At 38.9% G+C, this 27,581-nt stretch overlaps 1 protein-coding gene across 3 annotated transcripts in view; it reads right to left on the minus strand.

Annotated features, from left to right (window-relative positions):
- Positions 1-10,901: 10,901 nt before the first annotated feature.
- Positions 10,902-27,581, minus strand: part of KLF12 (Kruppel like factor 12) — a 523,318-nt gene continuing 506,638 nt past the window's right edge. For all 3 annotated transcript variants that reach the window (XM_040266873.1, XM_040266871.1, XM_040266872.1), the window contains one exon: positions 10,902-20,627. In XM_040266873.1, coding sequence (XP_040122807.1) covers positions 20,446-20,627 — 182 coding nt within the window. In that variant the 3' untranslated portion in view covers positions 10,902-20,445. The remainder of the gene's footprint in view (positions 20,628-27,581) is intronic.

Below are 27,581 nucleotides of genomic sequence, written 5' to 3' on the forward strand. Positions count from 1 at the left end.
AGGGACTATGGTTTTGGTTTTATGTGAGTAAAGACAGACACATCAGCACAGAAGATGAATTTTTTAAAAAGGAAATGCAAAATTTTTTAGGCCCCAGCTGGGGTGAATGATTCGGTTACAGGATCTTTCACAAAAGACTGGAAATGACAATGTTAGCAAAAAAAATACAGTAAAATTGAAGGAAGAAAGAAAACACCAATTAACAGCATGAAGACATAGCCTGTTCCCACTTGCCCTGACTATGAGGAAGTATTGTGGAAACTCAGGTCTTCACGTTCCTGAGTTATCTGCTGTCACAGAGGCGAGCTACCAAGCCACTTGTTTGCTGTGACTTGAGGGAAAACAACATTTCTGACTAGAAAATTAAGTTTCTCAGCCACAATCCTACCTGCTCAGCAAAAGCATCATTATCATCAACATATTTTTTCCCCACTTGAACAAAACAATTCATTTTTTGATTGCAGAGAATTTTGTATACCAGCTGTCATTCTGAGTTTCAAAATTCAGTATTATATAATGTTTTTAAAACCCAACCATAATCAAATGATCAAGTGAAAGCTCTTTCTAAACAGTGACTCATATATGAGGTATGGTATCAATTTAGGGCTTTCCAAATGTTCATTTTCTCAAAGAATTTCTTTGGAAAGATGAAAAATATTAAAGTCACAGAATCAAAACATTTAAAAAAAAAACTGTCAAAGACTCTGTGGATTGAAATAACGAAAAGGTAATCAGATGCTGGGCACTGACAGAGTCTGAACAGAAACTTTTAAGTAAATTGGCACCTCATAATTTTTATAATATTTGAAATTTTCACAACAATGCCTCCCTATAAAGTGCTTGGTAAATTGATAGAATTCTATTTTCTAATTTTTGAAAAAAAGAAATTTCATACTTTACTATAAGTATATATATATATATATACACACACACATATCTGGAGAAGGAAATGACAACCCACTCTAGTATTCTTGCCTGGGAAATCCCATGGAGCCTGGTGGGCTACAGCCCATGGCGTTGGAGGAGTTGGACATGACTGAGTAACTAGACCACCACCACGACCATATATTTATGTGTGTGTGTGTGTGTATATATATATACACACACACACACACACACACACACACACAAATTCCCATGAAATATTATGGAATACAATTTGATAAGCCTCCAAAGTTAATTTTGATGTTAATTTTGACATGTGAATACATTTTAAATTATCAGTTATTTACTATGCTTTCTTTAATGAAATACCTAATATATTTTTGTGTGTATGGAAGTATGTGTAGGGAAGTGCATTTAAAATATGACCTAATTTTCAAAAAATTTATCAGAACATTCATTGTTTAGGAATTAAAATATTATTCCTTTTGCCTAAATCATAAAAGTCAGATCCCAGAATTTAGCCTTTATGGCCCTCTGTGATCTAGTTCAGAAATACTCTTTCAATTTTATTGTTTCTATTCCCTCATTAAAATCCTATCTATAAATTGGATCATAATTTATAGCCATAAAATACTTACTGAGTATTTACCACATTCCAGGCTTTGTGATTCAAAGATCAATAAGACACAATTTCTACTTTCAAGCAGTTCAAGTCTAGCAAAGAAGAAGATATGTAATCGACTACTCACAGTATCAAAAGTGCAATATTTGATATGTGTCAAAGGCACAAAAGGAAATGCCAATCACTTCCTGGCTGGATAGATAATAGATTTAAGGAAGATTATACAGGGGGAGTAATGAATAAATTAGAATTCACCAAATTGACACATAGAAAATGATGTTCTTTACACAGGCACACAAGTTTGAGACAGGAACATAGATCTGTTCAAGTACAGATGCTTGACTATTTTCTAGGACAAAGAGTGTGGGGGTTCACCATCTTCCAAATGCCATTTATCCATTAAATCCCTTGTTTAAAGCTCATCCTGCCATTTTGGCAGATTAAAGTAGATGATGTTGGTTGCTTATGGGAACCTAATAACTTTGACATGACCTTGGACCAGAGTTGTTCAACCTTGGTGCTACTGAGAGTTTGGAAAGAATTCTCTGTTATGGGGGACTATCCTGAATATTCTAGGATGCTTAGTAGTAGCATTCTGGGATTCTATCCACTAGTTACATTAGCATTCTCTCTCCCAGTTGTAATAATCAGAAGTGTCTCAAATCATTGCCAAATGTCATGTGGGGGAAAAAGCTGTCCTCAGCTGAGAATCACTGCCTTAGATCTATGTATCTACACAGTCACTTCAATATTGGTAAGGATTATAACCCTACTAGATAGGAATGATTATAAGGGAAAAATATCATCACATTCAAAAGAATTTAGGGCTGTAAACAACCTAACTTTATACCTAAAGGAACAAGGAAAAGAAGAACAAATAAAACCCAAAGTTAGTAAAAGGAAGGAAATAATTAAGATCAGAAGTAAATGAAATAGAGATTTAAAAACATATAGAAAAGATCAATGAAACTAAGAGCACTTTATTTGAAAAGATAAACAAAATTGATAACCAAAATTGATAGCTAGACTCATAAGAAATAGAGGGCCCAAATCAACAAAATAAAAAATGAAAACAGAAAAGGTACAAGCAACATCACAGAAATACCAAGGTTCAAAAGAGATTGCTATGAAAAAATATATGCCAATAAGATGGACAACCTAGAAGAAATAGACAAATCCTAGAAAAGTATAATCTTCCAAGTTTGAACAAGGAAGAAAGAGAAAATATGAATATGAACAGACTAATTATGAGTAATGAAATTAGATCACTAATTTAAAAAATAACTTTCTCAAAACAAAAGTCCAGGATCAGGTGGCTTGACAGATGAATTCAATCAAATATTTACAATAACATGAACACCTATCTTTCTCAAACTACTCTAAAAAGTTGCAAAGGAAGTACTGCTTTTGAACTCATTTTATGAGATATCATAACCCTGATACCAAAATCAGACAAAGATATAACAAAAAGAGAAAATTACAGACCAATATCACTGATGAATATAGATGCAAAATCCTCAACAAACTAAAATATTAGGAAACTGGGACCTCCTTGATGGTCCAGTGGCTAGGACTCCATATTCCTAATGTGGGGGGCCTGAGTTTGATACCAGAGCAGGGAACTAGGTTCCGTATGCTGTAGCTAAATATTCCACATGCTGCAACTAAAAGGATCCCCACATGCCACAACTAAGACCCAACACAGCCAAAGAAATAAATAATATTTTAAAAATATATTATAGCAGGTCTAATCCAAAAGTACATTAGAAGGATTACACACCATGAACAAAGGGGATTTATCCCAAGGATGTAAGGATGGTTCAATAACTGCAAATCAGTAAATGTGCTACACCACATTGACAAACTGAAGAGTAAAAATCATATAATCATCTCAATAGATGGAGAAAAAGCTTTTGATAAAGTTAAACCTCCATTTATGATTAAAAACTCTCAACAAAGTGGGTATGAAGGGAACATACCTCAACATAATAAAGGCCAATTATGACAAATTTACAGCCAACATCATAGTTGATGGTGAAAAACATTACCTCTAGTAATAAGACAAAGATGCCCGCACTCTCATGACTTCTAGTCAATTATAGTATTGGAAGTCCTAGCTGCAGCAATCACGTGAGAAAAAGAAATAAAAGGAATACAAATTAGAAAATAAGAAATAAAACTGTCACTATTTGCAAATGACATGATACTATATACAGAAAGGTAGCATCAAAAAACCATGAGAACTAGTAAATTAATTCAGCCAAGTTGCACTATACAAAATTAATACACAGGAATCTCTTGTGTTGCTATTCACCAACAATGTACTATCAGAAAGAGACATCAAGAAAACAACCTCACTTACAGGTGCACCAGAAAAAGTAAAATGTCTAGGAATAAATCTAACCAAGGAGGTAAAAGACCTGTGGTTGGAAAAGACTGATGAAAGGAAAGCTTGGTGAGTCCAAAATCTGATGAGGTGCACCAGCAAGTTAGTCAGGGAAACACTGCAGTTCAAATCCAAAGGTGCCTGCTGGCAGAGTTCCTGCTTTCTTAGGGGCAGTCTTTGTTTTATCAAGGCCTTTAGCTGATTGACTTCGCTGGTGGCTCAAATGGTAAAGCGTCTGCCTACAACGCGGGAGACCTGGGTTCAATCCCTGGGTCAGGAAGATTTCCTGGAGAAGGAAGTGGTGCCCCACTCCAGTATTCTTGCCTGGAAAATCTCATGAATGGAGGAGCCTGGTAGGCTACAGTCCAGGGGGTCACAAAGAGTCGGACACGACTGAGCGACTTCACTTTAGCTGATTGAAAGAGGCCCACCTACACTATGGAGGGTAATCTACTTTATTCAAAGCCCACTTATTTAAATATTGGGCTTAGTTGCTCAGTTGTGTCCAACCTTTGTGACCCGCTGTGGACTGTATTCTGCCAGGCTCCTCTGTCCATGGGATTTCCCCCATCGTAATACTGGAGTGGGTTGCCATGCCCACCTCCAGGGGAATCTTCCCAACCCAAGGATGAAACCCAGGTCTCCCACATTGCAGGTAGATTCCTTACCGCCATTTAAATGTTAATCTCATCCAAAAACACCTCACAGAAACATCCCGAATAATGTTTGACCAAATATCTGCATCCCATGGCCCAGCCAAGTTGACACATAAAATTCACCACCACAGTGGATAAATTGCTCAGTGTGAGAACAGCACACCGGGATATACCATGGGAGATGTCAGACAGGAGAAAAGGAGAGAGACCAGTCAACCAGAGGCTTTTAAACCTGATATTCAGCATTGTGCTCGGTCACATGCGTGCTCTCATGTACATGAAGTGAAGTGAAGTCGCTCAGTCGTGTCTGACTCTTTGCGACCCCATGGACTGTAGCCCACCAAGCACCTCCGTCCATGGGATTCTCCAGGCAAGAATACTGAGTGGGTTGCCATTTCCTTCTCCAGGGGATCTTCCTGACCCAGGGATCGAACCCAGGTCTCCCGCATTGCAGGCAGACGCTTTAACCTCTGCACCACCAGGGAAGCCCTCATGTACATAGCTGAGACAAAAGCTACTCTTCATCTCCTTGGCTCTTTCTTCTCTTCCTTTTCTTGGATTTCATGTTACTCCATACCATTCTGTCCTTTACCATCCCATTTTTTTATTTAATTTTTGAAAAATTTCATCTTCATCCACTAAATGGATTTCCTTGCCACTCTTGGATCACAAAACTTCAGTTAGCAAACAATGAATGTACCATTTACACACACACACACACACACACACGTGTGTGTGTGTGTATGTGTGTGTGTGTGTGTAGTAGATCAAAGAGGCTGACCAGTCAGAAAACAGAGACAACACACTTCAGTCCTTGAGATGATAAACCAAGAGAATGAGGTGATGGTGATAAAGTGAGCAGCTTTACCTTCTTTACCCCCAGAGCTGCACATGCCCTCAGCATGCACAGGAATCCTAGGGAGGGCTCTGGTCTTTTGCTGGGCATGGAATTAGGAATCTGAGCATCTCCATGCAATAGAGATCTCTAGGGATGTGGCGATCCAGCTGATTACTTGTGTTACAGAAGCTGTTCTACTTTTAAACTTTCACAACACCTCAGTCAGTTCTGGTGGTGCTTATCCATTTATATTTGATACTATAGAAACTGTGTATCTATCTGCTCCAAAAGGCTGTAACCAAGTTTTGGTCAGAGATTACCTCTGAGGTACAAATTTTATAGCCCATATCAATTAGTGTAGTACTTCATGGAGTAGCAACTCAAATGTGTGCCTTGTTTTATGTATGTAAAACTTCTTACTAGCAACCATAAAAACATTGTTATGAGGGGCTGAGTAAAGTATATGAAATCCCCTAACCATTCACTGATGTTTTCAGTTCAGTAGCTCAGTCATGCCCGACTCTTTGCGACTTTATGGACTACAGCATGCCAGGCTTCCCTGTCCATCACCAACTTCTGGAGCTTACTCAAACTCATATCCATTGAGTTGGGGATGCTATCCAACCATCTTATCGTCTGTCGTCCCCTTCTCCTCCTGCCTTTAATCTTTCCCAGCGTCAGGGTCTTTTCAAATGAGTCAGTTTGTCACATCAGGTGGCTAAAGTATTGGAGTTTCAGCTTCAGCATCAGTCCTTCTAATGAATATTCAGGACTGATTTCCTTTAGGATGGACTGGTTGGATATCCTTGCAGTCCAAGGGACTCTCAAGAGTCTTCTCCAGCACCACAGTTCAAAAGCATCAGTTCTTTGGTGCTCAGCTTTCTTTATAGTACAACTCTCACATCCACACATGACTAATGGACAAACCAAAGCTTTGACTAGATGGACCTTTGTTGGCAAAGTGATGTCTCTGCTTTTTAATATGCTGTCCAGGTTGGTCATAACTTTTCTTCCAAGGAGCAAGAGTCTTAATTTTATGGCTGCAATCACCATCTGCAGTGATTTTGGAGCCCCCAAAAATAAAGTCTGACACTGTTTCCACTGTTTCCCCATCTATTTCCCATGAAGTGATGGGATCAGATGCCATGATCTTAGTTTTCTGAATGTTGAGCTTTAAGTCAACCTTTTCACTCTCCTCTTTCATCAAGAGGCTCTTTAGTTCATCTTCACTCTCTGCCATAAGGGTGGTGTCATCTGCATATCTGAGGTTATTGACATTTCTCTCAGCAATCTTGATTTCAGCTTGTGCTTCATCCAGCCCAGATTTTCACACGATATACTCTGCATATAAGTTAAATAAGCAGGGTGACAATAGACAGCCTTGGCATACTCCTTTCCCTATTTGGAACCAGTCTGTTGTTCCATGTCCAGTTCTAACTGTTCCCTCTTGACCTGCATACAGATTTCTCAAGAGGCAGGTCAGGTGGTCTGATATTCCCATCTCTTTAAGAATTTTCCAGTTTCTTGTGATCCACACAATCAAAGGCTTTGGCATAGTCAGTGAAGCAGTGGTAGATTTTTTCTGGAACTCCTTTGCTTTTTCAATTATCTGGCAATTTTTCTCTGGTTTCTCTGCCTTTTCTAAATCCAGCTTGAACACCTGGAAGTTCTCAGTTCACATACTGTTGAAGCCTCACTTGGAGAATTTTGAGCATTACTTTGTTAGCGTGTAAGATGAGTGTAATGTGCAGTAGTTTGAACATTCTTTGGCATTGTCTTTTTTTGGGATTGGGATGAAAACTGATCTTTTCCAGTCCTGTGGCCACTGCTGAGTTTCCCAAATTTGCTGGCATATTGAGCATCACTTTGCTAGTGTATGAGATGAGTGCAATTGTGTAATTGTGTCCGATATTTTAGGCACACCAAATATAAACAGGGCTTCCTAGGTGGCACTAGTGGTAAAGAACATGCCTGCCAACGCAGAAGACTTAAGAGACCTGGATTCAATCCCTGGGTTGGGAAGATCCCCTGGAGGAAGGTACGGCAACCCACTCTGTATTCTTGCCTGGAGAATCCCATGGACAGAGGAGCCTGGTGGACTACAGTCCATGAGGTTGCAAAGAGTCAGATACAAATGAAGCAACTTAGCACAGCAGAGCAGAGCACATATCAAAAGAATCAACATCAATATCCAAGAGACTGTGTGGATTCATGCTGCGCATATTACAAAAGAGTGTCTCCAAATTAGCCATGAAAAGTGAGGTAGGGTCCACAGACTTCAGTTCAGCAATGGAATATATAGGCTGCACTAATGTAAGTTTTACGGACCCTGAGGCTGATCAATACTGCTAACCTTTCCCAACCACATCTACCTCATGAGTTGCTCTCTGGTCAAGCTGAGGACCTCAGAGGAGTCTGGGGCACAGCAGGGCTGTCCTTGAGATGTCTGAACTGACCTGAGTATTTGGTACGGTCTGAAAGCTCTAAGGGACGTGGACATCACAGAAGCTATGATGCAGACAAATGCCCTGAAATCCTCTTGAAGGTAATGGATTACAATGCTTGTGTGTGTGCAGTCGCTTCAGTCATGTCCAACTGTTTGTATCCCCATGGACTGTAGCCTGCCAAGCTCCTCTGTTCATGGGATTATCCCACAAGAATACTGGAGTGGGTTACAATTTCCTCCTCCAGGGTATCTTCCTGACCCAGGGATCGAACCTGTCTCCTACATTGGCAGGCGGATTCTGTACCACTGAGCCACCAGGGAAGCCCATGGATTACAATATATAAATATATATTACATTATATAAACTGTAGCTCTCAAAAAAAGAGGGCACTGCAATGGCTATACATATTTTTAAGCAATTCTGGAACATTCCCCGAGTGAACTTCTTTTTAGCATACCTGCTTCAGTCTGATGTTGCTGATGTCATCATGGCCTCATAAAACTGAGTTACATGTGGATACACACATGAATTTACCACAGTGAAAATACGAGAGAAAAAGACCATGTACAAATTGTTCCTATATAAAGAAAAAGTAATTTATTTCAGAAGTAAGACAATCATTCAAGTGTATGGCTGTGTAGGTGCTGATTGATGAATTTAGACTAAACAGGAAGTGATGCAGATTATACTTATTACACTGCTGGGAGAGAAATATATTAAATCCAGACAACACTTGGACAAAGCACAAGGAACTCATTGTGTTGAAGGAAATCATGCAACTTTGGTGGGAAGACAATGTACTATATGGTATGAAAACCATCAGTGGCCGTTTGGGACTGAAATAGTTTTTTAGGGAGTATGACTTTGTTCAAGCACTGAAGTATTTTTCTTTTTTTGATAAAGCTCCATGGTATTCTACTTAATCACGTAGCTGCTTCTGTACTTTTAATTCTTTCATGCTGTGGCTTTGCAGTCATTAACTTGGAGAGAATCAGGAACAGTGATACCATCAATATTCAGATGAGAAATCTCAGCTATGGCAAAACATCAAGAATAAAGGTAAGAACTGAGGAAGTTTCAGAGTCCCTAGTACCCATAGAATTCCACCTGTTGTTGAAGGATTGGGGAATCCCTTGGTAGAAGAAACACTGACAGATACATTACCTTGAGAGTATAACAGTATCGGGTGATCTATTCCATAAGATTGGCCTCCTTGATCTACACTTATGACAAAATCTCTTGAGATGAACTGGAAAACAAGAACAAAGCTGGAGAGCTGGCCTACTTGCTTGGTACGGCCTAAAGAGAACAGTTAGAAAAATCAGGCCCAAGACACATAAATCAAATGTTCAACTTACCACTTTGTTACAAAGTCATATCCAAAAATGAAGACCCTGAATGAATTAGGTTCAGTCTTTCAAGTGACTGCCACGCTTCACCAGAGTGTAGAACAAGAATAAAGTATCCTCATTTGTTGGCTTCTGCCTAAATGGGATATTTCCAAAATGGTGCAACTAAAATCATGAGTAGTTCAGTAAAAAAAATGTACTTACAGTTTATTGCTTCAACTGTCAAAGAATCTTATAATTAATGAGTGAGTGATTTCTTCTGTAGAACTGGCCTTGTGATCCACTGAAATTACCAAGGAAGCTGGCACTGGTTGAGAAATCACTCCTCTAGGCTCCCTTCAGGTAGGTGCTTGATGCAACCAGGCTTGGGAGGGTCAAAGACGGCGCCCTAAGCAGCTTGGACGGAGCAGAACACAGAAGAGCCTGTGTCTCTGAGTAGAACCCAGTGATTTCACCCGAACTTAAAGTTCATTCACAAAATTCAGTCTCTGATTTTTATGTTATTAAACTACATGATGGTTTGCCAAGTATGAAATGAAGAATTGTATTCATTTGGTTTATTAATATTTATTTGTACATGAATAATCAAAGGTATTTGTTGAATATTTCTATGATATTCATCACTGCTCATTCTCTCTGCCCACCTTCCATCCTTTCTCCATCCTCCTAACCTGTAACCCTTTAGTAGCTAAGGACTCTAGTGCTAGAACCAGGCTGACTGGAAAAGTTGCCTAAACACAGTACCTTACCTTTACCTCTGTAAAATCAGGATAACAGAACCCAACTCAGGATTTTGGTAAGAATAAAGAGAACAAATATAATACTTAGAACACTGCTGGGCATCTAGGAAGTACTGAAATATTATTTTTATTATCACCTATCACCATTTAATATACTTGTTAGTAGGATTTCCTACCATTCTCCCTGTTGAATGGATTTTTCTAGTCGGTCTTCAAGTGAAGGATACTAATAGGAGATGGCTGGATGGCATCACTGATTCGATGGACATGAACCTGGGCAAACTCCCAGATGGTGAGGGACAGGGAAGCCTGGCATGCTGCAATCCGTGGGGTCATGAAGAATCAGACACAGCCTGGTGACTCAACACAACAACTGGAGGATACGTAGATTTTTCAAGTGCTTTTTAAGCATTATTTAAATTAAAGGGCTTCCTGGTGGCTCAGAAGGTAGAGAATCTGCCTGCAATCCAGGAGACCAGGGTTCGATCCTTGGGTCAGAAAGATCCCCTGGAGAAGGGAGTGGTTACCCACTCTAGTTTTCTTGCTTGGAGTATTCCATGGACAGAGGAGCCTGGTGGGCTGCAGTCCATGAAGTCACAAAGAGTTGGGACACAACGAATACTTTCACTTTTCCACTCATTAGTGGTCTTATTTTTCCAAACCTTGTAATTGTTTTAAGATTTTATAGAAATAAACCAGCTTTGTCACATGCTAGATAGATCATTCTACACTTAAACGATACACAAAGTGCAAAAAGTAATGTAATTCATTCATTCACAGAGATTCGATTTTAGGCTCTGAAAAATATCTTGTTTTCATATCACTTCATATTTCTGGACCACTTTTTAGTTTTACACTCATTAAAATATTTTCAGGAATCCCACTTTAGGTCCTGGTTGTTACAAAATAAAACGTCCTCTATTCATCTTTTAGTATACAGTCTATCTTGTTCTGTTTTAAATTACAATACACAAATGGTAAAACTTTTCATAACAAAGATTTAATTAGTATGGTAATAACCATGATTTCCAAAGTGTGTGAATCAGCCTTAGTAATAATTAGGGAGTTTCGTTCCATACAAAATGCTTTATTTAACCTTCATGCCTTCATTCAGATAATTATACAAATGCATACAGTTAAAGGTTTAAACTCTATTTCGGTTCACAGCTCAATTCATAGGAAAGTTGAATACAGAAAAGCAATGCACCAACAGAATATGTCTGAGACACCATTAAAAACGATAACACTTGTTCATTTAAATCTCTGAGAATAGACTGGAATAATCATCCTCTGAGAGAATCTCATTAGGAGGGTCTCCCTTTACATTATCGTAGGGCAAAAAAAAAAAAAAAAAAAAAAAATCACCATTTTACAGTAAAAGGAAAAAAGCTCTGAGTATATTTACAATACATACACTATACATAAATACAAGAACAACACTTACATAATATTAATAAACTTATAACAGGGGTTGCCTAAACACTACAGAGTATATAAATGCAGAGGAAACTATTGGGAAATTAGATCTTTAGATAAGCTGGAGAAATAAATTCATTTGCAATTAAAACTCTGAACAGAAAACCAAATGAAGATTTAAGAAATTAATACATTTGCTTGCCAGCATCATTGGGGGTTTCAATCCTTTAATGCAGAGGACCTCCTCTGGGTATTCTAACTCTCTGGGGTCAGAGACCCAGGAGCCTTTTGTAAAATTACATAAGTGAATCAGACGCAGCACATCTATTTGATTTGCTGTTCAGAGGCTTCAAGCCTAGAATAACTGTTTTGTAAATGAAAGGATGTTTTTGTATTTTTTACACAGCTCTTGTAATCCAATCACCAAGTAGAATGAGCTAAGTGTCAAGGAAAGGAAAAAGATGCCTGCTTGATTTGGCCAAAGATGATATTTTTCTTTATTCCCATGTATTTTTTCAAATACCACCGAGAGATTTATTCAAAAGAGGATGACGTTTGAACTGACCCCCACACACCGAGAGCAACGTCTAGACTACTACTAATTATAACTAAGTCATTTTAAGTGGCAGGTGGGTATATCTTAAACGTGGTCTGTTCTCATCATTTCACAACACAGAAAGCTCTGAATACATTCTTCTATGGACAAACATGAATTTGCTGGTTTCTCTTTTTTTAAAATGAGCACGTTATGGTACACATAATTGCATTATGATACAGGATGACATAATACAGAAGACGATGTTTTCAAGCTGGTTTTGTAAGTAGTTATCTCACATCCACGGGGAGTTGGTTTGCCATGTGATGCAATGTGTCCCACATAGACATGAACAAAACAATACAGCGCCCCCCCCATTCCACAGGGCGGGGGTAGGGATGGTGGTTGTTTTTTTTTTTTTTAATGAATTTTTAAACACAACAAAGTGTAGACAGACAAGTTGATAGGAAAGAGCCTTGAATATAGGCACCAGTGCCCCAGTTCAACTATACCCATCCAATATAATCAAGTTCTGAGGGACAAAATACATCTTGTAGTCTGGATGTAAATACAAAATTCTGCTATGGGAAAACTAGAAACACAAGTAGGGCAACATCATTTTCTAAAATGTTTTATACTATATTTTAGGAGCATGACATTAGCAGAAAGGGAAGATGTTTCATCCCTAAAATATCCTACTTTTTGATTACTTGAGCACTTTGACTAGAATTTTATCCAAATTCTACCCTCGTCCTCAACCTGCATTTGGAAAAAGCAAGATATACTAATTCACACAAGGAATCAATGCTTCTTGCTTTGCACAAAAGGCAGACTCTGTTGCCTCAAACATTTAAAATTTCTAGAGATATAATCCAGAAAGATAAAGTACCAATGTGACTATTTCTACTATTCATCTCTTTTCAACTTGCTTAAAGTTGTGGTTTTGCTGTGGAGAAATTATTGCTTGTTTTGAAACCCAATTAACTGAGAGAGCCCTTTTCTGCAATGGGTTGTGTGCACACGAAACAGTTGCTTTCAGCATGGGAGGAAATTTGTTTACACAAGTTTTATCTCTTCCCTCAGCCAAATAACAGGGAGAAAGATTGTAATTCAGGAGATTCATTTTCAGAAAAAGAAACACCATGAGAAATGACATTCTCCAAATGTTTTCTAAGTCCATTAGTACTTCCATGAATCAATACTGTCAAGAGAATGTGCTCTACACAGAAAAGGGGGGTGGGGGAGTGTCATTTCTCTGATGTTGGATAGCTTCCTAGATAAAATTCAATTAAACTAACAATAATACTACAGGCAAATTATTTGTAAGACTATTGAAAACATTACAAGGTGGTACTGTTAGGTGAGAAATCTGAAAAGGAATTTTCCATTCTCCCTTCTCGCTCATCATCTGAATGTTCCCGACTGTCAACCCATTTACAACCGCCAAAAGTCGACTCTTGTTATCAACGACTAGTTCCATGGAGGTAACCTTCAAATGCAAATTAAACACACTCTGGAAGGTCTACACAAGTGGAAAACCCTTTATTCCATCTATAAAGAAATATGTAGAATCAAGAAAATCTGCTCTAAAACGCCATCAGGTAGGGAAGTGTTTAAATGATTCTGGATCTCCAGGTCGAACATTTCAGAGGCAGGTGAGAAGTCCAGGGAGATAGCCAGTTGGTGTGTTTGTTTTTTAATGATTCTCCATGTGTGAGTTTTCAGAAGACTGATTTTAAATCTTATGCACCACGGTCAGATCATGTCCTTATATCTTATTTGGAAAATTTGATGACTACACATCCCTAATAAAACTACTTAAGGGTTAGATATGGAAAGTTGGCTCTTGGGAACACAGGTGCAGCAGTGCCTTGGGGAGAATAAAGGCTTTGGAGCCTGAGAGAGGTAAACTTCCACTCCTACTCTGATTTCTGTTTGCAGACAACTCAGCCATCCTCTCTGTGCCTTGGTTTCCCATCCATGAAATCTAGAACTGTTGTACATGAGAGGTGATATGTCTAAAAATTACCCAGTACACTGCTCGGCATATAGTAAGGATTTACTAAAGAACAGCTAGTATTTTCACGGTTTGCTGAACTTTTGCCCTTTCAAGTTCTTTTAGTACTTTCAGACAACTTGCAGAAAACAGCCCAGTCAAAAAACTTGCCTTCAGTACAATTAAGGAACGCAGTAGTGTTACTCTGACACTTTGATCATTATTTTATACCCTCATCTAGCATACTTCCTTCTTTTTTGTTCTGAAACGTAGAGGGGGGAACAGGAGATGGTTTACTAGTCCTGTGGTCTGGTTCTGGAGAACACTGTCCATCATGGTAGTCTTCACTGTCTCAAGCCTGAGTGTTTAATCACAGTTATACGTTAAAAATTGCTCTTACCAAATGTTTGGCTCTGAAAGAGTATAATTTTACTGATACCCCTTGATAGCTTGTTTGGATGGATTTGTGCTCTGAGATGATGGGACTGGAGAATTTCCAGGGCTCTTGTCTCTTCATATAATCTGCTTGTATATTTCTATTCATGACTTTACATTTAGCAGTAAAATAATGGTAGGAACATATTGGGATGTTCTGAATGTAAATCTGGTCATTTCCAGGACTAACTGTAAACCTTGGTCAAGGCTAGGCTTACCACATGTCAGTTTTACTTCAGTGGACATTTGGGGAGAAACAACTGTGTTAATATTCACTCCAAAATGGTTCTTAGATGATAACAGGAAATATTAGGGGGAAGGGAAATGAAGAAAGGTATAGGTTTGTGCATTTGATATTAGTGGATAAAATAAAGGAAAAGGAACAAATGTCTATAGTGTTTTGCTCTTAATAAACTGGCTCTTGTTAACTGAGCAAAACTTTTTGGACTATAAACAAGTACTTCATAAGTTTCGGACAAATCACAGTGAAGTTTTCATCTCAAAATTATAAATGCCACATGCCAGGATATATACTGGAGATAATCATAAAGTTTAGACAGGCGTTCTTATACTCTGTAAGAAAGATTAAATTAAGAAATGCTAACAGAAGCAAGATGCAATATATTTAAAACACACCAAACAATTTTTGAGGGCATATATGAACAGATTCAATTTATTGTGTGCATATATTTTCTCTGTGTGTGTGTTTCCCAAAGGTGGGGGAAAAACCCAGTTTGATAAAGAATTATTGCTGTGTAAAAGTACAGGAATCTCTCATTGGTCATAAAATTTATTGACAGGCACTTTCAGCTTTTAATTCATTTCTGAAAATGGGCATTAGTCTATTCCTATTGCCAGTATAGAATCATTTCACATGTGGCCATATCCATAGCATTCATCTTGTCAACAGGTAGCTACTGCTAAAAGTACTCCCTCTGAGATTTAACAAAAACAAACACCTGCGGAGGGTCTGTATTTGTTTTGATCAAGAATTACTGCATCGAGGAGGAAGGTAACTGAGAAAAGAGAACAACTGCTAGATGATTCTTTTTAACACAAAAGATCCTGTGCTGCTCTTTTCCTCTTTACAGGCAAAGAGCATGCATCTGGAATCAGTGTGCTACAACTTAAAATGACTTCACTGCATTCTAAACCATCCTGGCTAAACTGAGACAAGCAGCCACCCCATTTTGTTAGGGAGCGCAAGGGCTATGCCCTGACAAGGCAGAACAGAGTCCCCCTGGCAATATCACTAATTGTGTGTAAGATACACAAGGCATATCTGAACAAGTTTTTTTTTTTTATTGTGATGAAAACTAGAAGCTCTTTTTCCCAATATACTTCATCAAACTATTTACAACCTCTGTAAAATTTGTGGGTTTGAAAATACTTTTTTCCACTATCACATATGTTACTAATACAGCAAAATATCTTCACTCTATTTTTTTAAGATGCAGTACCCTATTTCATTTTCTTATGAAAATCTGAATTTCTATTGCAATTGCACAGTATTCAGCATATTTAAAGTACCAATGGACATGGGTTGCTAAACAGACATTATTCTATAATGAAACTGTGAAAATATAGCATTTAAAATTTTTATGTACACTTCTTAACTATAAAATGCAGGCAAAGTCATATATAGCATTATAAGCTGATTCCCTAATAAGGTAAATAACTTACATTTCCAGACAGCATGGATTATTACAAATTCATTCTTTTTAAAAAAGTTCTTTGTTGATATTTATTAGTCCACTGGCTGCTGCATATACAAGTGTGTATACAGGTGTGCATGTGTTGGGGGTGCCAGTACAGGTAAGTGGAAGGCATTGTGGGGATATGAGAAATGTGATATGGAAGACATGGCTTACCAAACCCCTTTTCTAAACCAAACCAAATCAAATGGAAACATCTTTTGTGTGTGTGAAATGCACTACCCCAGAAAAGTTGAAGGAAGAGATATGATCAATGAAATTGTAGAGTACATTTACCTCCTAAATTTACAGGCTTAAACAGTAAAGAGTAAAATCGGAGACTGGATTATGGACTATGAATATTAAGGCTTCCTGGGCCTACTAAGATTCATATGAGTTATCTCACGCTCAATCCTTTACAAAGACTGTAACTCAACATATCACGAATGCTGGTATTCTTAACACTGCTGAAATTCTGTCATTCCTTACTATAAACATTAAGACACCTTTATAACAACATCATGGCTACACTTCTAAGCAGTCATAACAATACAACAAAGGCGTATTAATACATTTGAAGGCCTCACCTCACCAGATTTACTCAATTGCAACTTTGGTAAGTATAATAAATAAAGTACAGAGTAAGAAATACTGCGTCTTTATCCATATATATGTTATCACGCTAATGAACTGATTTCAAAGTGCAGAATTGTATTTATGTTGAAAACACAAATAGAAATTTGAAGTTAAAACAATTGCATAAAAATGAACACAATCTTTGTATAAGCTGATCCAAATTTCAACCTTAATGAGAATGGCCCTTTTAATCATCTAGAACTGGCATTTGTAAACACTGTAGTATTTTGCAAGTTTTTTCCCCTGAAGTTCCTCTTTCTATTTTCCACTTAAACTTGTAAAGTGAACAAAAAGTGCTCTTTTTTTTTTTCAATAAAAAAATGTGGTTTGTGTTACTGTTATTCAACTGCCTTTGAAAATAAATGTCCCATAGTGTTCCATAAAAGTAATTCCAGGCAACAGTGTAATTTTATGGTAAAGCCATTAGAAATTTTACTCTAAATGCCTTAATAAAACTTAAGACAAGTTATCAAGCAGGCTTCTCAAAGTCCACATGCAGTTGATGGGATGGGGCTGGAACTGGATGGGCAAGTGTGAGTTTTTACCCAAACAACCTAAGATCAGAATAGGAGGAGGGAATCTATTAAAACTTCAATGTCTGAACTTCTTAACTTTTCAAATAACATTAACTTCCTTGAAATCAATCTCTACAATGCAAAGAGACAGTCAGGTCAACTGTAGCTTCCAAAGCCATTATAGCTACCTGTGTCTAAATTCCCAAACATACACATATGCCCAGCTGCAAACTGAATGACTTCAAATTTAACACCAAAGAATGCATCCAGTTAGGGTACAACTGAGAAATTCTTTGGATTTGACTCCTTTTCTGCTGTTAATCATCTACTGTGCTTTTTAAAAGAGGCTAGAACAGATATCAGATGAGATGCAGGAGGCTTTTCCGTGCCTGAAGATATTCTTACTTAAAAATGTAATTCCTTCTCTTCCAAACCACCTTCCTTTCTATGGGGAAACACTTGTAGAAAATTCACCAAGGATTATTTGTTATAATTGTTTCAAGACAAACTTGTTTCCAGACAAGCCTCAGGTAAGTTTCAGTCTGGGACTAGATCAGCAACTCATTCACTACTTGTGCTTGGATTCCCTCCTTAGAAGTATCAATACATCAAAAGGGGGAAATGGCGTAATGCTGACAGGTTTTATCAGTAAACTTACTGTCTCAGTTGGGTTCCCACCTTCAGAAGGCAAGCAGACAAGCTCACGTCCCTTAATTTTTCCTATGCTATTAGAGGGGAGCAGCTCATCTCATTCTGTGCTAAATTGAAATCAAGCTGTCATTCAGGAAGCTCCTACTGCCTGTCAGTTCTATGAATTCTAAAAACCATTTCTACCTGTAACACTCTCAGGATCTCTCAGCAGAGAAAAGGACTGGCCCTTCTTATGAGAGAAAGCAGAATTAAATCGTCTGCTCTTCACCCTCAGTGATTCACCTCTTTCCTGCCAGCTAAATTCTAGGACTAGTAGAGGGCTTCACAGCTGTATTCACCATGCTCTGTGTTCTTTGCCACTGACCGGTAACCAACACTGGTCTTTCTATTCAAAATGGTCACAGGCAATGAGATGCACGAGTTGCTTACAGTACAGGTAAAACTTTCCAGTTGGTGTAAAAGAAAAAAAACAAAAAGCCATAAACCCAGTGCTTGGTGGGTAGTACACTGTGTAGCTACAGAAGCTATTTACCCATAGAACTGCAGCCCTTGTTGGAGGGAAATTGCCTGATGAATTTTTCAGACCTGGCAGAAAATATAGAGCATGTGTTTTTGAAGACAGAACTTGACCTGAAAATCATTATGCTCTTGCTTGAACATTAAAAACATTCCTTTTAAAGCCATCCAACACAAGTTATCCTTGTTCCAATGTTTCTAGTTTTTTTGTTTCATCAGAATTAAGATGATCTGAATTAGAAGATAATCCTAAAGACGATATTTCTAGAACCAGCAATTATTTCAGAATGTTTAAATCTTTAAAAATGAGCTAGTAATATGGTGAGGTTAATTTGTGCAATTCCCCAAATCAAGTGTTTGTAATTAATTAAAATATAATGCAAAGGTCTATGCTGGCAACTTCTTATATCTAAGCTATAAAAAAATCTTAACGATAACAGCAATGACAATAAAACCTTACCAAGCCCCTTGGCTACAGAAAGCTGAAAAAATTCAGCTTTTAGTGGGGGAAAAAATATGGTAATTTTTCTGAAAGAATGCTCATTGGTGATGTATTGCTTTGTTTACTATAGACTTCGCTAGTTGCAAAAAAGGCTCATAACTCAAGGGGGTTTACAGGACTATAATTTCCTCTCACCCTCAGCACAGGATGAGTGGGTTCATCCCTGCACATGCCGTTGTATTGGGTCCTAATATAGTTTAGAAAATGAAATCTATAGAGAAGAACCTATTGGAGAGTCATTTATCCTTAGCTCTCCAAGGGTGGAAACTAGCACCATGTCAGGCTTTCCTTGGGGAGCATTCCCTTCCCACTGACTCAGTTCCAAGGAGAACTGACCCATTCACCCAACAGTTAATTCCCAGCTATGCCTTCGTGGCCTCTCTAGTCACCAAATGACTGTTTTCAAACAAGAAAAGGGGGAGCATAATCTCTAATTGTGGTACTCAACCAAGCAGGACAACAAACAGCAGAAAGATTACCTCAGTGCTGTAAATGTAGCCAAGACCTCTAAAATGCTGGGGTGTTTTTACAATCCCTATAGTAAGTATGAAAATTGGTAACGTGAGTCCTCAGTGAAGTGATTGTAGGAAAGTCCTTTTATTTGTTATTGCTTTTCTCCTCAAGAGGCGCATTATCTCCATCTCTGCTTTGTCTGACTTTTTTCATGTTCACTGACTTTGCCTGGGCCGCCCCACCTCTTACCTTGGTGCCAGTGTGTCTAAGAAAGTTTTTTTTCCCCCGATTCCTTGTAATCAAATACTAGGGGCAGGAAGAGATGATGCCTAGCTGACAGAACACTGCAATTTGAAGTGGGGCAGTAGTTTTTTTAGACAGGCTCTTCCTATTCAACAACAGAACGACTCTGTGCCCGTCCACGCCAGGGAGGACACCAGGACTAGACTCCAACTGAAATGTCGCTGCCCCTCTGCTCAAACAGATGAACAAAACAGAAGCAGAACAAAACAAAAACAATCAACAACAAACAGATGAAAAGAATCAATGTTGGTTTTCTCCAGGGCATGGCATAATGACAAGTCGCAGTGATATCTAGTGGTCACCATCGCTATTGCAAAAGGGCTGCCTGAGCGCTCCTTTCTTTTCAGGTATTGGAATCTTTCCAACAGTTTCTTCTTTTCTACTTTCAGGCTGGTTGCTGGTAACAGATTGGATGTGGGTTCTATTAATATCTTACTTGTAAAAAGGGGTTCAGGGGTGGGATGATGGGAGAATAATCCAAATTTACAAGGTCTTGCTCTAGCCATCAATTTGTGGTAGATGACCTTTAAAAGTATCAATAACAAAACGTCTGACAGCTCAGAAAATGTACAAACTACAAACATCTTGAAATGGCAGAGGACACAGCACGGAAAACAATGCCTGTCTCTTCAGCATCTGTGTCACTGATCTCCCAGGCCAGCGTGAAGTCGTTTCTCGTGTAGTCGTGACGGGGGGGTTACCTTCAGACCGAAAGGAGAAGTGTTACCACTTCTTTCTCCTGCTCTGCTTTCAGACATCGTGGGATGGTGATGCCCTTTTGTGTTAACACTGTGAAGGGGATCCAGCCCTGCTGAATGGGGTGCCGCTAAGAGATCCAGCTCTTACGCTCAGCTGGACAAGTAGCCTTCCTCACACCAGCATGTGCCTCCGGCGGTGCAGGGCCAAGTGATCTGACCGGGAGAAGCTGCGGTCACAGTCTGCGCACTTGAATGGCTTCACTCCTGTGTGTTTGCGGTAATGCCTCGTCAGTTCATCCGAACGAGCGAACTTCCAGGTGCAGCCTTCCCAGGTACACTTGTAGGGTTTCTCTCCTGGAAGAAACAAAGGGACATAATACTGTGCTCCATCATTTCTCCCGAACAATCTAGCCAATGTGATTATCTGGGGACATGACTGTCCTCAGTGGATTTTCCATTTGGTGGCCCTTTGTCAAGAAACCTAACCACCCTGCCAGCAGGTTTTGGGTCGCACAGATGGGGGTTTCAATCTAATCTCTCTTGCTCTGACAATGGGGAGGTTACTTAACACTTGCATCTTCAGTTATGGGTAAGTTACTTTGCAGTCAAACCATCAGAAGGCGTAGACTGATAACTCTGGTGTATAATCACCATGGGTAGACTAGAAAGGCATGTGAGAGAGCTCTGCCTAGGCTGATGTGGCTAAAGGATTGAAACTCATAAAGAATTATAAAGGGTAATGATTTCTATGTTTTGTTGCAATACTGCTCCCAAAAGTGCATCACTTAGACACTTAAAAGCTATTTTAGGGCACAAAAATTAGGTACTAAGTTCTTATTATTTATAAACAGTTATTATTTATATTATGTATAAACTACTGTTGTCCATGGGGTCACAAAGAGTTGGGAATGACTTAGAGGTTAAATAACAATAAACAACTGTTTGTCTCCTGGGAAAGAATCCTAGATATCTTAGTAGTGTGAAGTTTAAATATCTTCTTCAGGGACTTAAGAATTAGGGCAAGTCCTGAGGAATCATCAGGTTGGTCTGAGTGTTGAAAGCCACAGCAAAAAACAGTCTGAAGAAGTATGTAATTTGACCACATCCCTCAGTCAACTTGTAAAGACAGTAAAATATGCAAAGGCTTTGTTGGGAAGCGATACGCTATCCGTTGTCCAAATGAGTTCCCGGGGGAGAGGGACAATAGTTGACCCAGGTGTACTTTTTCCTGGCTCTCATTCAGAATGGAAGCCCTGTCCCCAGGTAACCCCACAAGAACTGATCTCTCTTCTGCCCCCTCCATCCAATAGTTAACCACACACTGCTTGGCCCTATGTGGAGTTTGGCGAAAAGGCCTAAGGCAGGGAGCAGAGAGCTATTGGCTGACCCCAACATGTGTGTGTGCTCTGTCGCATCCAGTTCTTTGCAATCCCATGGACTATAGCCCACCAGGTTCCTCTGTCCATGAGATTTCCCAGGCAAGAATACTGGAGTGGGCTGCCATTTCTTTCTCCAGAGGATCTTCCTGACCCAGGGATTGAACCCCATGTCTCTGGCGTCTCCTGCTTTGGTAGGCAGATTCTTTATACAACTGAGCCACACGACTTTTAGACCCCAAGATACACAGCTGCAATCCCCTGAAAGAGGGCAAGGCAACCCACTCCAGTATCCTTTCCTGGAGAACCCCAGGGACAGAGGAGCCTGGCAGGCTACAGTCCACAGGATCACAAGAGTCCAACATGACTTTAGTGACTAAGCACACACACATACAGAGCTGCAAAGTGAGTTTTGTTAAATCCATTTTATAGGTGATAAAACTGAGGATGAAGGTAGTAAAATAACTTGCCTGAAGCCAGTAAATAGATGTGTTTGGTTCCAAATTGAGTGTTTTTCACTATGCTCCAAATTCTTTTTCCCATTGAAACTTTGTCACATCCTCAGACAACGCTGACTCTACCTTCTTAGATACTTTCCAATTATTCAACTCCTATTTCTATTAAGTCACCCATCACAATATATCATACAGATTTTGTCTAGATGCTTTTCCCCTTTACCAGTTTCTGAACATAGAGATTAAGAATCACACATCTATTTCTATATCCTCAGAGCTCAGAGTATGTGTCAAATAGTGTTTGAATAAATTAATAAAACTGCAACACAAACACAGACATGCTCACACCGAGGTGTGTACACAGGCAACTACTAAGCCCTGTGAATGGGATGTACAAGTCATGCCTACATGGGAAAACTAAGACTGAACCAGACTCAGCAGTTTTTGTTCAGCTGTTAAATGAATGTTCACTATATAGGTCCTTTTGGGATCAAGTGGCACTTTCACAGAACCGCATGAATAGTACAGCTCAGTTAACTCTAGAAATACTGGTGCACCAACTGTGATCCACAGAAAGCTCCAGGTTACTCTGAAAGGGCTCCCATCAAGTAGATGCCTAATGACCAGCTTAATCCAAAACTTCACTTCTGACTCATTCTGGATGTTCTCTAGAGACAAAAATCTGCACTGACAGGTATTGACTGATCAGAATTTAACAGAAAAAAATTTTTTTTAAGTCAGCAAAACCTATAACTTAAGAAGATTGGCAGTCCACTATACAGTATATCCAGGCTTCCCAAGTGGCTCAGTGATACAGAATCTGTCTGTGATGCAGGAGATGTGGGTTTGGTCCCTGGGTCAGGAAGATCCTCTGGAGGAGAAAATGGCAACCCACTCCAGGGTTCCTGCCTAGGAAATCCCACGGACAGAGAAGCCTGGTGGGCTACAGTCCATAGGGTCAAGAGTTGGATATGACTAAGCATGCATGCACATACAGTATATCCATGGCAACTGCTAAAATACTTTTACTGACATGTCATCACTGCATGCTTTTGAAGTTTACATCATGAACATAGGTTCTACTAAGCTGAGCTTGATAAAAATCGTATCTTCAAAAGCACATTCATTTTGGAGGCACTGAGCTCAGCTCACTGAGTCTTTGTCACCAACAGGCATCTCCTAGATATCTCTTGTTGTGTATAGAACCAGCTACAATGAGTACAGGTCTCAGAAAAAAAGAATAAAAGATTTTAATTGAGGAAAAGCACTGCTCAGTTGTGTGCTGAGAGGATATGTGTTTCTATCTCGCTGGGAAAGTGCAGTATGAATATGACCAGGGTTAGAAAAGCTGCCATACTCTTGTCTTGCCATTGCAGTTAAAGTGAGAGGAAGGGGCCCCAGACCTGGGATGGGCCTGGAAGTAAGGAGAAGTAATAGAAGGAGACAGGCTTCAGTTTCAGAGCAAGAAGGATGCTAGAGGCTGGCATGGCCACCATGGGGACAGTCTGTTGTCTTGGAGACTCTCTGAATTTCCTTGTACACCCCATTTAGGCACCTATACATACTCTTACTTTCAATTTGACTGTTTAATAATGGTACTTGTGCCCTTTCCATTTGAAAATCTATAGGAGGTGTGGGAAACTGTGGCCCCCAGGACAAATCCAGTCAGTGGCCTGTTTCATGAGACTTGCAAGCTAAGAACAATTTTCACACTTTTACATCACTGAAAACAAACAAACAAACAAACACGAAAGAGGGCTATTTCATGGCATGTGAAAATCATATGAGATTCAAATTTTAGAGTCCATGAATAAGTTTTTATTGGAACACCGTCTCACTCATTTGTTTGCATATTGTTTATGGCTGTTTTTCAGTGACAGTGAAATTGAGTATTGCAATAAGAAGGTATGACCTGCAATATCTCAAAGGTTTACTACAGGAAGTTTGCTGACCCTTGATGTAAGTGAACGGTACCTCAGCTTGGGGCAGGCTTTCTGATTATGTTAACTTAATCAGGTTATATAACATACATTGCTAGTCTGGGATGGGTAGGTGAGGGAATATTTTGTTGATAAAATAATCACTTCCTCTCAACTCAGGATCCTTGACTAAAATTCTAACAGTTCTCTCAGTAATGAACACCCTTGACATTTCATGTCCATTGCTTTAAACTGAAGGTTCTGGTTCACGAAATGAGTGATTCTCTTAAAAGCCTCACCCAATTCCATCAGGTTTTTAAAAGTCTTTAGGATCTCTTCTGCTCATTATAAAAGCACAATAATGAGTAAATCTTCCTTATGAGGATGAGTGGGGTCAGGAACATCTCTGTATATTTTAGCTGGTAACCAAACAGCACTGATTCTACAGTGATGGAGCCCCACCCAGCTCCATCACCTTTCAATAGAGTTGTGCTACCATGACCAGCATGCAAGATGAGGAACGATAATTCTACTGAGTCTGGAAAGACAGACACACTCAAGGAAGGATCAGAAAACAGGAGCTCAGATGTTTGGCATCATTGCTCAGGTGGACATTTTAAAGGAGAAGCAGAGAAAACAACAACTATGGCAAGGATTTCTGTGGGCCCACAAATATGGAGGAGGAAATTTAGTGCAAAATCTGGGAAGTATTCTGTGAGGTGGAATCAGGTACAATAATGATCATGAAAGACAAGGCCAGCAAAATACTTAAGAGGCAGATATAACCCTACTTCATGAATAAAACCAATGAAAATAATATATAACTTATACGTTGTTAGGGGGTAAGTGGTTAATGCGTGTGTGCTCAGCTGTGTCATGTCCCACTCTTTGTAACCCCACAGACTATAGCCCGGCAGGCTCCTCTGGAATTTTCAGACAAGAATACTGGAGTGGGCTACCATTTCCTCCAGGGGATCTTCCTGACCCAGGGATCAAACCCGCATCTCCTACACTGGCAGGTGGATTCTTTACCACTGAGAAGAATATGAAGTGGTGAATGAATGCATAAAAAAATAATGTAAATATTCTCATCTGGGGTGGGGAGGGTCAGGGAGAACCTGTATCAGAAAATAGTAAACAATTATGTGAGCAATAGATGAGTTTTCCTTGAAACTTTCCTTACAAAAATGTATATTTTCTTTTTAATATTCAGAAATATTTATTGGACAGCATTTCTTATACCCATTTCCTCATTAATACAACAAGAGTTTAGGTATTCTATCTCCATACTTAGAAAAAAGAAGAGGGGAGAAAAAGAAAATAAGATCTTCAAATCTTTCTTCACAACTAGAGGCTGAGCTCTGGGGGTGAAGGGAACAAGTTGGCTGCTTGGATCAGGTGGAGAGCAGGCTTCTGCTCCTTGCTCAAGACTGACCTAGGTTTCTGTCGTATCTGCTGAGTGCCCAGCATTTCATTAAAAAATAAAGATCAATCAATGCTCTCTCAGGACTAGTTAAGTTTTAAAAATGGATACAAAAACGATGCATAGGGACTACGACTTTGTATTGAAACTGCATGTTATAGTGTATGCTTGTGCGTTGAAGCAATTTAAGGGGTACAAACTTATAAATAAATTATGGTAAGAGAAACTAACTTCACAATGTGAGTAAAAACTAATTAAGATAATAAGTTTGTAAGATATACTGTAATATGTATAAATGAGTCCTGAAAAGATATAATGGAGAGAATCCTTCATCCATCTGCCCTTCTTTCCTTTAAATCTTCCCAGAAAACAGAACGCTCACTCTAATGTGGTGGGGACAGAAGTAGAGATTAATTTTCCATGAACAGTTTCCTATGGAAAGGGTTAATCTGGACAATAATAGGAGTTGGACATCTATCTCCCAGGATCTGTGCTTCTCTGATGCACAGCTGCTCTGCAGCAGTCTGAATGGTGGTGACAGTAAACAGAATTTCTAGCAATTTCTTCAGGAATGGTGAATTGTCCTTAAACTCATCTGAATCAGAATTCTGCAAATGTGTTATTCAAAACTGTTTTTCCTAGAAACAGGCTAAAAATAACATAGCATGCCCATCTTTTTTTTTCGGTCTAACCCACAGATACACTTAAAATCCTCAGGAGCAAAGTCTTTGAAAATGTATTTAAATATTTTTTCAAAATAATCAGAAGTTTTGCTTCCACCATCAGATCACCTTTGATTTTTATTGCCTGTATTACCCTATGGAGTAATAAAATGATAGGAAATGGTGTGTTATATGTCTTCATAAATAAGTCTTAGTGATTTTTTTTTAAGTCCAGACATCAAGTTGCTAATGTATAAGAAAAATCAAAGAAACAAGATGGGTAACACTATGCTTACCCTGGGGTGCAGTTATTATTTTAGGCTTTTGATTCTGAAGTGAAGGTCTCTTAAGTCCCATGACCAATCCATAAGCCATTTCTACCTTTTGATCATTTTTCAGCATAACCTGTCCTCTTTCAGTTCTTTGTAAAAACTGATCTAAACTATGAAAATCTCCAAAAAAGGAAAATGTTAACCAAACCTAATAACAAGCCCTCTAATTTCTTTAAAGGGTCCTGAAAAGATTAAAAAGAGAACATACCAAAAAAGAGGGTCTGTTAATTTCTGTTTGAAAACTCTTAATTCCACACTGGCGGTTCAAGCTAATACAATTTTATATCCATGATGGCCTCTGTGTGTATTCACAAGGATTATTTAAATAATATTCTAATTAAGTATCCTGGGAAAATGAGAACTCTCATCAGGGTTTTTTTTTCTTGGAACAGTCAACAAACTGACTTATTATGAGAACTGCTGTCTCTTTCAATTCTGGTTAAAGAAAAGGCTTAAGAGTCACTCAATGCATTTCCATGACATTTACCCAGCAGAAGGCATAATAAAGTCTAAAGAAAACACCAGGTATTGAATGGATTCCCAAAACCCATAAAACAAAAATAACTTTTTCGGGTACCTCCCATTTCACCATCTGAAATGCTGAAAGGTAAATGTGTCCTGAGACAAAAGACAGGTGCCTTTTCATATTAAAATGACGTGTGAGCAACACCAGAAAAGGAATGTGCAGTTTGCCAAAGCTCCCGTCAAACAAAACGCCCATGTCCTCACATCAGCTTTTCTCTATTATTTTCTCAAGCAACCGAAAAACAAAACCAACCACCTTCTCCAACAGGAAACATGGGCATTTTCTTCAGTGCTGAAGTGCATTTCTGAAATGTGTCCCTCTTTAACTTTTATAAAGTCAGGGGGCCCCAGACACTGATAAATGAGCTTCATTACACTCAAGGCTCAACATACTTGCTGTGACAATCGGTTTCACTTGAGGAATGGTATTTGCATATGAGGGGAAAAAACACCAGAATCAAGATTCCTATCTTGTCTTCTGGTTTCTGTCACATTAGTTCATAAGAGTTCACAGAATCTTAGATCTGGAAGGAAATCAGGGACTTTGAAAATGAGGAAACAGAAACCTAGAGCTGAGATTATAGGCCCTTGACTTGTCCAGGGGTAGACGAGGCAG

This window comes from Oryx dammah, unplaced genomic scaffold (genome assembly GCF_014754425.2).
Source record: "Oryx dammah isolate SB20612 unplaced genomic scaffold, SCBI_Odam_1.1 HiC_scaffold_24, whole genome shotgun sequence".
Lineage (NCBI taxonomy): Eukaryota > Metazoa > Chordata > Mammalia > Artiodactyla > Bovidae > Oryx > Oryx dammah.